The 13723-nt window shown below is 49.3% G+C and overlaps 1 protein-coding gene across 3 annotated transcripts in view; it reads left to right on the forward strand.

Annotated features, from left to right (window-relative positions):
* DMTF1 (cyclin D binding myb like transcription factor 1) overlaps window positions 1–13723 on the forward strand; it is a 330757-nt gene that overhangs the window by 164412 nt on the left and 152622 nt on the right. For all 3 annotated transcript variants that reach the window (XM_069228717.1, XM_069228718.1, XM_069228719.1), the window contains one exon: window positions 1388–1539. In XM_069228717.1, coding sequence (XP_069084818.1) covers window positions 1388–1539 — 152 coding nt within the window. The remainder of the gene's footprint in view (window positions 1–1387; window positions 1540–13723) is intronic.

Here is a 13723-nt window from a genome sequence, read left to right on the forward strand (position 1 = left end):
CAATGCAATGGGTCTCACATTTGCTCGAGTTAGAGCTATTAGCGTTGTAAGCTCCTAACCAGACTTTTCTTGCCACACAAATTGAAAATGAAAAGTAAAACAGTTTCACATAAGTGAGCCGATTCAAAGCGCCATGCCATGAGAGTGAAGCAGACACACAAAAGGAAAAAAAAGTTTACTCGCAGTCAAACGTATCAGCAAAAGTTCAATTAGCCATGTAACGGGGTCGATGTCCAATGCGGTAACCAAACCGCCTCAAGGAGGGACAAACATAAAGCATTTACCAGTGATAACAAAGGATTTTTGAAAGGCAAGCCCATGAACGAGCGATAGTGGTGGGCATGGTTAAAAGCCCAAATAGATAACATCACATCGGCAAAGCAGCGCTTGGGCGCTGCTAGGCTCAACCTAAACATCCTTACCACCCAATACCCTCACTCACCCTAAAAATACCTTTACTGCTCTTTACCCCTACCTGTCCCTAAACCCCTACCTAAACCTAAAACCCCTACCTAAACCTAAAACCCCTACCCTAAATCCCTCTCTCGCCCTCCCTCCTGGATCCTTTGTAAAACCCTGCAAAGTTGGAGAATTGCTTTCAAATTGGTGTAATGCTAATGGAACATTAATTACCATGAGGTGTTAATAATTCCCTACCCCCACTTTCTTCTTGACCAAGGGCTGGAGTACATGAAAGCCTAGTGTGACCACATTGAGGCTATAGTAACTTTAGATTTGTAATTTGTAAATTGAAGTGGTCTTACTCTTTTGTGGGTTTTGTATTCGTCTGTCCCTCCCAAACCCCTACCAAATGTTCCTGTAACCCTTTACATTTTTTAGTAACTTCCAGTTTTCTCACCTCTCTTCTGGTTCCTCCAACATTCATTACAAAATAGTTTACATACATGTATACCAACATGTGAGGAGAACACTTAAAAGATAAAGGAGGCAGAGATCTCCACATGTAGATTTATGAATTGCATTTTGTAGTAAGCAATACTATTGGAGCACTACTTGGGATACGGAGCCCACAGCCTCTCTCTCCTCATTCCTCTCATTCTTCTCTATTCTTTCATTATTTATTATTACCTTTGTCCTAATTGGTAATGTATGCATTAGATTACTATCAGCTTATACTACCTAACATATCATTAGGAAGGACTGTTAGCGTATTCTCGTTTCCACAGGCACCAATGTTTCTATATTTGAAGGATCTGTCTTGTTTACATAACGCACCAGATGGATCTTTACCTCTGTTTTAGTAGCGGGTTTCCGTGTTTTTCAGTTCCCATATTTTAAGACTTCCAACATGCTTGTAAAGGCTCGTCAACCTGTCGTCCAACACAAAATGACTTTTAAAGTTTGTCTTTTTTTCCAAACGTATTAGAATAACCGAGCTTGACGTGCTAGATGAAAATGATATAAACTGGGACATACTAGCTGAAGGTTGGAGCAGTGTCCGCTCACCTCAGTGGCTTCGGAGTAAATGGTGGACTGTTAAGAGGCAGATTGCAAATCACAAGGATGTTTCATTTCCTGGTAAGATTCTTGTTTTTTTGAGTCTTTGATGTTGTGGGTCAAATGTTTTGTTAGAGAAACAACTGCTAAATATAAACTTTTATTACAAAACATGAAATGTGTTTACTTAAATAACATAGATTAGCTTTAGGTTAAATTAAGTGTCTGTTTGCTTTGTGTGTGCCTCAGAGAATTTGGAAGAAGGTGACTTTGATGTAAAAAAATAAATAAAAGCTTTTTAACATTACTGTAAGGAAATGCCTCCTTGGCATGATTACCCCCTGACTTTTTGCATTTTGCTGATGCCAAGTTATGATTTGAAAGTGTGCTGAGGCCTGCTAACCAGGCCCCAACACCAGTGTTCTTTCCCTAACCTGTACCTTTGTTTCCCCAATTGGCACACCCTGGCATCCAGGTAGGTCCCTTGTAACTGTACCCCTGGTACCAAGGGACCTGATGCCAGGGGAGGTCTCTAAGGGCTACAGCATGTCTTATGCCACCCTGGAGACCCCTCACTCAGCACAGACACACTGCTTGCCAGCTTGTGTGTGCTGGTGGGGATAAAATGACTAAGTCGACATGGCACTCCCCTCAGGGTGCCATGCCAACCTCACACTGCCTATAGGTATAGATAAGTCACCCCTCTAGCAGGCCTTACAGCCCTAAGGCGGTGTACTATACCATAGGTGAGGGCATAGGTGCATGAGCACTATGCCCCTACAGTGTCTAAGCAAAACCTTGGACATTGTAAGTGCAGGGTAGCCATAAGAGTCTATGGTCTGGGAGTCTGTCAAACACAAACTCCACAGCACCATAATGGCTACACTGAAATCTGGGAAGTTTGGTATCAAACTTCTCAGCACAATAAATGCACACTGATGCCAGTGTACATTTTATTGTAAAATACACCCCAGAGGGCATCTTAGAGATGCCCCCTGAAACCATACCCGACTTCCAGTGTGGGCTGACTAGTTTTAGCAGCCTGCCACACACCAGACATGTTGCTGGCCACATGGGGAGAGTGCCTTTGTCACTCTGTGGCCAGTAACAAAGCCTGTACTGGGTGGAGGTGCTTCTCATCTCCCCCTGCAGGAACTGTAACACCTGCCGGTGAGCCTCAAAGGCTCACCCCCTTTGTTACAACACCCCAGGGCACTCCAGCTAGTGGAGTTGCCCGCCCCCTCCGGCCACGGCCCCACTTTTGGCAGCAAGGCCGGAGGAGATAATGAGAAAAACAAGGAGGAGTCACTTGCCAGTCAGGACAGCCCCTAAGGTGTCCTAAGCTGAGGTGACTCTGACTTTTAGAAATCCTCCATCTTGCAGATGGAGGATTCCCCCAATAGGATTAGAGATGTGCCCCCCTCCCCTCCGGGAGGAGGCACAAAGAGGGTGTAGCCACCCTCAGGGCTAGCAGCCATTGGCTACTAACCCCCCAGACCTAAACACACCCCTAAATCGAGTATTTAGGGGCTCCCAGAACCTAGGTAACTAGATTCCTGCAACCTAAGACGAAGAATGACTGCTAAGCTGAAATACCTGCAGAGAAGACGGAGACACCAACTGCTTTGGCCCCAGCTCTACCGGCCTGTCTCCCCACTTCAAAAGAACTGCAACAGCGATGCGTTCCACAGGGTCCAGTGACCTCTGAAGCCTCAGAGGACTACCCTGCATCTAAAAGGACCAAGAACTCCTGAGGACAGCGGCTCTGCTCCAAAGAAGAAACATCTCTGCAACAAAGAAGCAACTTTGAAAGAACACACGTTTCCCACTGGAAGTGTGAGACTTTGCACTCTGCACCCGACGCCCCCTGCTCGACTTGTGGAGAACCAACACTACAGGGAGGACTCCCCGGCGACTGCAAGCCCCGTGAGTAGCCAGAGTTGACCCCCCTGCGCCCCCACAGCAACGCCTGCAGAGGGAATCCAGAGGCTCCCCCTGACCGCGACTGCCTGCTTCTAAGAACCCGACGCCTGGTAAGGACACTGCACCCGCAGCCCCCAGGACCTGAAGGATCCGACCTCCAGTGCAGGAACGACCCCCAGGTGGCCCTCTCCCTTGCCCAGGTGGTGACTACCCCGAGGAGCCCCCCCCCCCCCTTGCCTGCCTGCATCGCTGAAGAGACCCCTAGGTCTCCCATTTAACTACATTGCAAACCCGATGCCTGTTTGCACACTGCACCCGGCCGCCCCCGTGCCGCTGAGGGTGTACTTTTTGTGCTAACTTGTGTCCCCCCCTGGTGCCCTACAAAACCCCCCTGGTCTGCCCTCCGAAGACACGGGTACTTACCTGCTGGCAGACTGGGACCGGGGCACCCCCTTCTCCATTGAAGTCTATGCGTTTTGGGCAGCACTTTGACCTCTGCACCTGACCGGCCCTGAGCTGCTGGTGTGATAACTTTGGGGTTGCTCTGAACCCCCAACGGTGGGCTACCTTGGACCCAACTTTGAACCCTGTAGGTGGTTTACTTACCTGCAAAACTAACAAACACTTACCTCCCCCAGGAACTGTTGAAAATTGCAGTGTCCAGTTTTAAAATAGCTTACTGCCTTTTGTGTAAAAACTGTAAATGCTATTTTGCTAATTCAAAGTCCCTAAAGTTCCTAAGTGAAATACCTTTCATTTAAAGTATTGTTTGTAAATCTTGAACCTGTGGTTCTTAAAATAAACTAAGAAAATATATTTTTCTATATAAAAACCTGTTGGCCTGTAATTGTCTTTGAGTGTGTGTTCCTCATTTATTGCTTGTGTGTGTACAACAAATGCTTAACACTACCCTCTGATAAGCCTACTGCTCGACCACACTACCACAAAATAGAGCATTAGAATTATCTCTTTTTGCCACTATCTTACCTCTAACTGGAACCCTTGGACTCTGTGCACACTATTTCTTACTTTGAAATAGTGCATACAGAGCCAACTTCCTACACTGGTGGATCAGCGGTGGGGTACAAGACTTTGCATTTGCTGGACTACTCAGCCAATAGCTGATCACGTAACTAAATTCCAAAAATTGTCATTAGAAACTGATTTGTGAAATTTGAGCTATTTTTCTAAATTTTTAAAAGTCCTGCTAGGGCCTTGTTAGTCCCTGTTAGCATTTCTTATAGGGTTTAAAATTTTTGTAAAAGTTGAATTAAGTTCTAGAGATAGTTTTAGATCCTTAAAAAGTATTCCAGCTTTTAGAAACATAATGTCTACTGCAGAAGAGATAGTGATGGAACTCAACCTCACACCTTACCTGCATCTTAGGATGTCAGAGTTAAGGTCTCTCTGCAAAATCAAAAAGATTAAAACTGGTTCAAACCCTTCCAAAGTACAGCTCCAGGAGCTTTTGGCAGAGTTTGCTAAAAACAACCCCTTTGATGATACCTTCCCAGAGGGGGAAGGTAGTGATGTGGAGGAATTCCCACCTCCAGTCCTAGTTAGGGAGAACAGGGTCCCTCAAACCCTGTCTCCACAAGTGATAGTCAGAGATGCTGCTTCTCTCACAGGAGAGTCCAGCAGCTCTGGAAGCATTGAGGGCAGCCTCAATGAAGATGACCTCCAGTTAGCCAGGATGGTCAAAAGATTGGCTTTGGAAAGACAGATCCTAACCATAGAAAGGGAAAGACAAGAGATGGGCCTAGGTCCCATCAATGGTGGCAGCAACATAAATAGGGTCAGAGATTCTCCTGACATATTGAAAATCCCAAAAGGGATTGTAACTAAATATGAAGATGGTGATGACATCACCAAATGGTTCACAGCTTTTGAGAGGGCTTGTGCAACCAGAAAAGTAAACAGATCTCACTGGGGTGCTCTCCTTTGGGAAGTGTTCACTGGAAAGTGTAGGGATAGACTCCTCACACTCTCTGGAAAAGATGCAGAATCCTATGACCTCATGAAGGCTACCCTGATTGAGGGCTTTGGATTCTCCACTGAGGAGTATAGAATTAGGTTCAGGGGGGCTCAAAAATCCTCGAGCCAGACCTGGGTTGATTTTGTTGACTACTCAGTAAAAACACTGGATGGTTGGATTCAAGGCAGTGGTGTAAATGATTATGATGGGCTGTACAACTTATTTGTGAAAGAACACCTGTTAAGTAATTGTTTCAGTGATAAACTGCATCAGCATCTGGTAGACCTAGGACCAATTTCTCCCCAAGAATTGGGAAAGAAGGCGGACCATTGGGTCAAGACTAGGGTGACCAAGACTTCCACAGGGGGTGACCAAAAGAAAGGGGTCACAAAGACTCCCCAGGGGAAGGGTGTTGAGACATCCAAGGGAAAAAGTAAAGAGTCTTCTATAGGGCCCCAAAAACCTGTTCAGGAGGGAGGGTCCAGAGCCTCTTCACAATCCAATTTTGGGTACAAGGGTAAAAACTTTGATCCCAAAAAGGCCTGGTGTCGTAGCTGTAATCAGCAAGGACACCAAACTGGAGACAAGGCCTGTCCCAAGAAAGGTTCCACTTCTAACTCTACTCCAGCTAACACTGGAATGGCCAGTCTCCAAGTGGGATCAACAGTGTGCCCAAAGCAAATCAGGGTTCACACTGAAGCTACATTAGTCTCTGAGGGTGGGGTGGATTTAGCCACACTGGCTGCCTGGCCCCCTAATATGCAAAAATACAGGCAGCAGCTCTTAATTAATGGGACAAGTGTGGAAGGCCTGAGGGATACAGGTGCCAGTGTCACCATGGTGACAAAGAAACTGGTTTCCCCTAGTCAATACCTGGCTGGACAAACTTATCCAGTCACCAACGCTGACAATCAGACTAAAGTTCATCCCATGGCTATGGTAACTTTAGAGTGGGGAGGGGTCAATGGCCTGAAACCGGTGGTGGTCTCCTCAAATATCCCTGTAGACTGTTTGCTTGGAAATGACCTGGAGTCCTCAGCATGGGCTAAGGTAGAACTCAAAACCCATGCAGCCATGCTGGGTATCCCTGAACTGGTGTGTGTCAAGACAAGGGCACAGTGCAAGGCTCAGGGTAAAAAAGTGGTGTTGGAGCCTGGAAAAAGGGCCCAACCCTCCAAGAGGAAAGGAAAGAAGACTGGGGAACCAGCTTCAACACAACAAGAGAAAGAGAACCAGTCAGGACAGCCCCTAAGTTGTCCTGAGCTGAGGTGACTCTGACTTTTAGAAATCCTCCATCTTGCAGATGGAGGATTCCCCCAATAGGATTAGGGATGTGCCCCCCTCCCCTCCAGGAGGAGGCACAAAGAGGGTGTAGCCACCCTCAGGGCTAGTAGCCATTGGCTACTAACCCCCCAGAACTAAACACACCCCTAAATCGAGTATTTAGGGGCTTCCAGAACCTAAGTAACTAGATTCCTGCAACCTAAGACGAAGAAGGACTGCTAAGCTGAAAAACCTGCAGAGAAGACGGAGACACCAACTACTTTGGCCCCAGCTCTACCGGCCTGTCTCCCCACTTCAAAAGAACTGCAACAGCGACGCGTTCCACAGGGTCCAGCGACCTCTGAAGCCTCAGAGGACTACCCTGCATCTAAAAGGACCAAGAACTCCAGAGGACAGCGGCTCTGCTCCAAAGAAGAAACATCTTTGCAACAAAGAAGCAACTTTGAAAGAACACATGTTTCCCGCCAGAAGCGTGAGACTTTGCACTCTGCACCCGACGCCCCCGGCTCGACTTGTGGAGAACCAACACTACAGGGAGGACTCACCGGTGACTGCGACCCCGTGAGTAGCCAGAGTTGACCCCCTGAGCCCCCACAGCGATGCCTGCAGAGGGAATCCAGAGGCTCCCCCTGACGTGACTGCCTGCTTCTAAGAACCCAACACCTGGTAAGGACACTGCACCCGCAGCCCCCAGGACCTGAAGGATCCGACCTCCAGTGCAGGAACGACCCTCAGGTGGCCCTCTCCCTTGCCCAGGTGGTGGCTACCCCGAGGAGCCCCCCGCCCCTTGCCTGCCTGCCTGCATCGCTAAAGAGACCCCTAGGTCTCCCATTGAACTACATTGCAAACCCGACGCCTGTTTGCACACTGAACCCGGCCGCCCCCGTGCCGCTGAGGGTGTACTTTTTGTGCTAACTTGTGCCCCCCCAAAACCCCCCCCGGGTCCCATAAAAACCCCCCTTGTCTGCCCTCCGAAGGCGCGGTACTTAACTGCTGGCAGACTGGAACCGGGGCACCCCCTTCTCCATTGAAGCCTATGCGTTTTGGGCACCACTTTGACCTCTGCACCTGACCGGTCCTGAGCTGCTGGTGTGGTAACTTTGGGGTTGCTCTGAACCCCCAACGGTGGGCTACCTTGGACCCAACTTTGAACCCTGTAGGTGGTTTACTTACCTGCAAAACTAACAAACACTTACCTCCCCCAGGAACTGTTGAAAATTGCACTGTGTCCAGTTTTAAAATAGCTTACTGCCATTTGTGTAAAAACTGTATATGCTATTTTGCTAATTCAAAGTTCCTAAGTGAAATACCTTTCATTTAAAGTATTGTTTGTAAATCTTGAACCTGTGGTTCTTAAAATAAACTAAGAAAATATATTTTTCTATATAAAAACCTATTGGCCTGGAATTGTCTTTGAGTGTGTGTTCCTCATTTATTGCCTGTGTGTGTACAACAAATGCTTAACACTACCCTCTGATAAGCCTACTGCTCGACCACACTACCACAAAATAGAGCATTAGAATTATCTATTTTTGCCACTATCTTACCTCTAAGGGGAACCCTTGGACTGTGCATGCTATTTCTTACTTTGAAATAGTGTATACAGAGCCAACTTCCTACAATCACTGAAAAGGCCTATCTGATCCAAACCCCATACGGATTTGGCTGTTCCCATAGAAATTCAGTGGGGCGCACATTACTTTACAGGTTCCTTAATAATTGGGACACAATCAACCGAGTTCATTTTAAATGAAGGTACATGAGAAATGTGTTTCTTATTCTAGTTATTTTGTATGAATGTCATAAAACATGCAGCCATCCTACATTCTGATCCTACCCTTTCTCTCATGTGTGGGCTATCTATTCCTGCTTGATTAATGGCCCACAAGCTCCTACTTTGGAACTAAAAATCATGGCAAGGTACATATGTATGTTTGTTCCTCAGTGACAGACATGCTCCCCCTCCCCTTACTCCTTACTTAACATTCCCTCTTCATGTTCTTTTCTTGCACTTAAGGTATTGATAGCAATTCTAGAGAGCTCCCCTCCACGCGAGTAGTGGTTCAAACAAAAGTTTATATTTTTTCTCAAGCATAAAGCAGATTTTACAGGAATGTTCATGGAACTTGTGTATTGTTAGTTTAGATACTTTTTCGGCAGAATGATTTGCTGCAAGCCTACCTCTGCTAGTGATCTGGTTGCCCCATCCATAATAGTTCAAATTTCCCATCTAGCCCTAGTGACTTAATTTTTCCCAGGTAAGCTCCCTAGGGTACAGTATGTCACTCACCCAGTGTCATATATACTGCTTTCATATCAGGCTATGATTTCATTGCCTAAGCTGGATAGCGATCACACAGCGTTTGGCACCTATCAGCCGCAAGCATTACTTAAGTCCGACTCTAAAATTCTGCCAAAAATATTGAGGGATCGTCTGGCACCTTTAGTACCCACCCTGGTGCATCCAAACCAAAATGGCTTTGTTCCAGCACATACCACTTCTCTAAACCTGAGTCAGTTGTTTTGAGTTCTTAAATATGCACCGGTCAGATGGCCCCACACTGGATGTCTTGTCTTAGACCTGGAGAAGAGCTTTGACTCTCTGGAGCCCCTTCTCATTGCGGTTCTGCCAAAATATTGTCTTGGAAACCACTTTTTATGTCTGGTATGCCTAATATATAGGTTGCCTGTTGCTAGAATCAGGAGGAGATCCTTCATATCTGACCCCATTAACATTTGCAGGGGCATTTGTCAGGGCTGTCCTCTTTCCCCATTACTGTTTTCCCTAGCCAATCAAACCCCTGGTGGCAGACCTACGTGCACAGGGGGATGACTGGGGCATACCCCTGAGTGATGGCATTCATGTCATTTCGCTCTATGCGGACAACCTACTCATCTACCTGCATGACATCTGTTCAGTACCTGCACACTAGCCCACACCCTCCATAGATACGCTGACCTCTCTGGCCTGGGAGTTAACTGGGCTACGTCCTGTCTTTTCCTGTTGAACCTAGCTGTGCCTAACCTGCATCTCACGCTAGCTGGAGCCCCCCCCCCCAAATCTGGCATACCACTACATTCCACTATCTGGATGTCAGGATGTATCCTTCACATGCAGATTTATTTGACGGCAACGTCAGCCGCGCCGTCACCTCGCTGCAGGCACAGAGGTCCACAAAGTCATTACCCTTAACGGTGGCAGAGCGCATAGCTTTGCTTAAAATGGTTGCCCTGCCTCGACTCCTGTATTATTTTGCAAATCTACTGTTATACATCTCACCTTCATTCTTTTGGGCCACTGGGCACACCATTAGAGAGATTAGAGACTTCATGTGGAGTACCTCCCGCTGTCGAGTGGCACTTTTCAAACTTTAGCAACTGGCTGACTGCGGTGGGTTAGAAGTGCCCAACTTTGAGCACTATTTTTTGGCATCCCAGCTACAGTGGTTGTCACGCTGGCTGCCTGGTTTGCACATATCGGCCACAACATCGCCTGCTTATGGTCTCACAGATCTTTTCCACCCCTGCACTAGGACACTAATGTCCAGACCTACACTCTTGGGAGTAGCATATCGTTGTTTTCACTGCTGTCTCTGTCTTACGAAGGAAAAGCCCAACCCTGCGCTAGCTCTGTTGGGAACTCTGAGAAGGCAGCGTGTCACTTCCAGGTCTGAGTTGGCTCGCTAGCACAAGGCGGGGCTATACACGGTGGGAGACTTATACGGGGATGGAACACTCCTCATATACAAAGCCTTGATGGAGAGGTGGGGGGGTGGGGTCTTCCGCCTAAAAAATTCCCATTACACACTTAATTTCTTGGAGCATTGTACCTAAGTATCATATACTAAGGATTTATAACGCGGGCACCAGTATGCCAGTTGTGGGGTGTGCAAAGTCGGAGAAAACACTCACTGGGGTCCTGGTTAGCAGGATCCCGGTGAGAACAATCTAAGCACATTGATAGCAGGCAAAAAGTGAGGGAAAGTCATGGCAAAAAGAGTGACTTTCCTACACCCACTTTCCACAGGAAGTGGTCATGTAGAAGGCATAGTGACTCCAGGGGTAAGTAACCCATTGGCTACTTCCCTTCATGCCCCGAGACGCCCCTAAATTCAGTGTTTAGGGAAACGCCTGGCATCATAGAAGCAGATCATGATGACCAAAGAGGACCAAGAACTGAAGAGCTGCAAAAGCAGAAGAGGAGAAAAAGAAGCGGCTGACCTGGTACCAACCACGCCTGCCTGTCTGCATCCCTCATCGAAATATGTACTAAAGTTGACTCGGCCTGCAGCTGTGACGCCAGCAATCCGGGAGGACTGCCTGCCTTCGATAAAGACCTCCAGTGAACAGCAGACCTGTTCTCCTTCAAACTGCAAAGAAAGGGCTCTGAAACCTCAGAAAACCGCCAAAACCTGACACCTGAAGCCACCCCTGCACCTATCGCCTCCGGCCCACGTTGAAGTGGGCCACCGGTACCAACAACGTTTCCCAGCCCTATTTAGTCCGAGTGCATCATGGTTTTACCTCTCCTGGAATCCCCAACTACGCCTGAAGTCTCTACACGCAGCCCCCCTCTATCGCAACCATTACAGTAATGAAAAACAGGCACTTGAAGACACTTCTGCACCTGTTGCCTCTGAGCCATGGAGAAGAGGACCAAAGGTGCCTACCTGTACCTGAGCATCGTGAGACCCGAGCCCCACTGGTGGCTCAGCCCGACTGGCTTCCTGACTAGGGCCTGCAGCCCCTTTTCGACGTGACCGATCTCCTTTGAAATGCATTGGGCACCAATGCTGTTTTGCACCCTGCATCTAGCCGCCCCGTGCTGCTGGTGATGTGCAACTGGTGCTGCCTTGGACTTTGCCCACCACTCACCTGAACTCCTGGAGATTTGTCTTGTAAGTAGCTGTACTCTACCTATTTGCAAAACCTCTTTTTCCTCTCATAGGATAAAATTGCAGATCTAAAAAATAGCATTGTGTCCACATTTTAAAGTGAAAAGAATTCCTATTTAAAAACGTACTTGGGGGCGTGGCTTCGGGCGCCAAGATGGCGGTTGCACTCTAAGAGTGCTTCGGACCCCTCAGTCATCCGCCGGCAGAAGCCCCCGCCATCCTGCACTGAAATACGCCCCGACGATCCCTGGTTGAGAGGTGAGTCGGAGGGGGTGGCGAGGGGCGAGTGAGCGCTGTGAGGGAGCGGTGGTGGTGCGCGTGAGGCCGGGGTCGGCGTTGCAGCCTTGGTGGTGGCGGCTAGAGACTGGGGCCGCCCCCCCCGGGCGCCGCGCCGTGGCGGAGGGGATCATAACGTGCTAGACGAAGCGTTGGGGTGCCTGGCTCAGTGCGACAATATGGGGAAAGACAGAGCTGGCAGGCAGCCCCCGACGACCCAGCAGTGGATTGACCAGTTCACCAAGCAAACACCCCGCCCCCCCCCCCAAGGGTGCGGGAGACCTGGCGTCTGGGGGGTCTGCACCGGATGGAGTGAGCGCGATCCTCCAGGCCATCCAGTCCTCGCAGCTTGTAGAAACCAAGATTGGTGAGGTGCGTGAGGACGTGGGCTTGTTGCGGCAAGACCTCCGGACTGTAGTGGGTCGAATCACGGAGGTAGAAGGCCGTGTTTCCCAAGCGGAAGATGAGCTTGCTGATCTCAAGACTAAAGTGGCCCAGTTTCTGACCCGCACAGGCGAGTTGCACCGCCGTGCAGAAGACGCGGAGAACCGCTCCAGGCGCAACAACCTGCGCTTCGTCGGCTTCCCGGAGGGGGCGGAGGCGATCCAGGCACTTGAGTTCTTGGAGAGCTGGATTCGATCCTGGATGCCAGAGAAGCCTCTCTCCCCCAGGTTTGCAATCAAACGGGCACACATGGCGCTTGCACCCAGACCCTACCTGGTGGACCAAGGAGACCAGTGACCGCCAGATTCCTGAACTTTAAGGACCGTGATATCATCCCATCCTCTGTCTAGACCTCCGATGGGAAAACCACAGGATCCTAGTGTTCCCAGATTACACTCGTGAGGTCCAGGCCCGGCGCCGCTCGTACAAGAGTGTCAAGCAAAAACTCAGGGCGATGCAGCTCACATATAAGCTCCTCTTCCCCGCTCGCCTGAAAGTCCTTATGGATGAGAAGTCTTTTTTCTTTGAGTCCTCTGAAGCGGCATGGGACTGGCTGACTGAGGAGGGCGTTTTGCCACGGAGGGGTCCCCCCGTACTTCGGGGGGCTCCTCGGGTCATGGCCCTGCTGCCCCAGCGGGCACGCGAGGGGGACGCAGATGCACCAGGTCCCGCCGGAGGAGGCGGAGTGGTCCAGGCAGCCCCGCTGACAGGGATTCGGGGCGAGGGCCTGGTCGCCCCGGGGTCCAGGGTCCTGCACGAGCGGAGGAGGAAGATCGTCTCAGCCAGACTCCTACATTCAACTGATGGGCGGAAATGTGGCCTCGGGCCGGTGAACTCACTTGAGGGCGCATCCTTCCTGGCAGTGGCTGGGGCGGATGGGTGGGGGCTAGATTGCAGATAATCTGGCTGAATGGAAGGGTCCACCACTCCACACCAATGACAAGCCATTTGGTCTTCAGGTTCTGGTTGGGTCTTTGGGCGACAGATGCTTCAGGGGTAGAAGTATGGGGTGAAGGGCAGTTGGGGGAGGGGAGTTACTTAGGATACTATGTTGTGGTGTTTCAGTATGGTTCAACTGTTGTCACTTTACCCTTTCCTTTTTCCTTGGGTGGTCACTCCTGGGCCCACTGGCGGGCATGCAACACATAACTTCGTTGGTGCTGCCCCTGTTGATGCAGGTCCTTTCATGGAACGTGAACGGGTTCCTGGACAAGATCAAGAGATCTGCGGTTTTTAATACTCTTCGCAGGTATGCCCCTTCCGTGGTTCTGCTCCAGGAGACTCATCTGCTTGGCAATAAATGCCCCTTGCTCACACGGGGGGATACGACAAAGTCTACCATGCAGGGTTTTCCAAGGGGGTGGCGGTTCTACTGCACCGTTCCCTGCCCATAGTGATAACTGCTGCCCAGTCAAGGGTGCTATGTTGTTGTGTCCGGTACGCTTTGAGGGCAATCGATTAATATCCT

The sequence above is a fragment of the Pleurodeles waltl genome, chromosome 4_1, assembly GCF_031143425.1.
Source record: "Pleurodeles waltl isolate 20211129_DDA chromosome 4_1, aPleWal1.hap1.20221129, whole genome shotgun sequence".
NCBI classification, from domain to species: Eukaryota; Metazoa; Chordata; class Amphibia; order Caudata; family Salamandridae; genus Pleurodeles; species Pleurodeles waltl.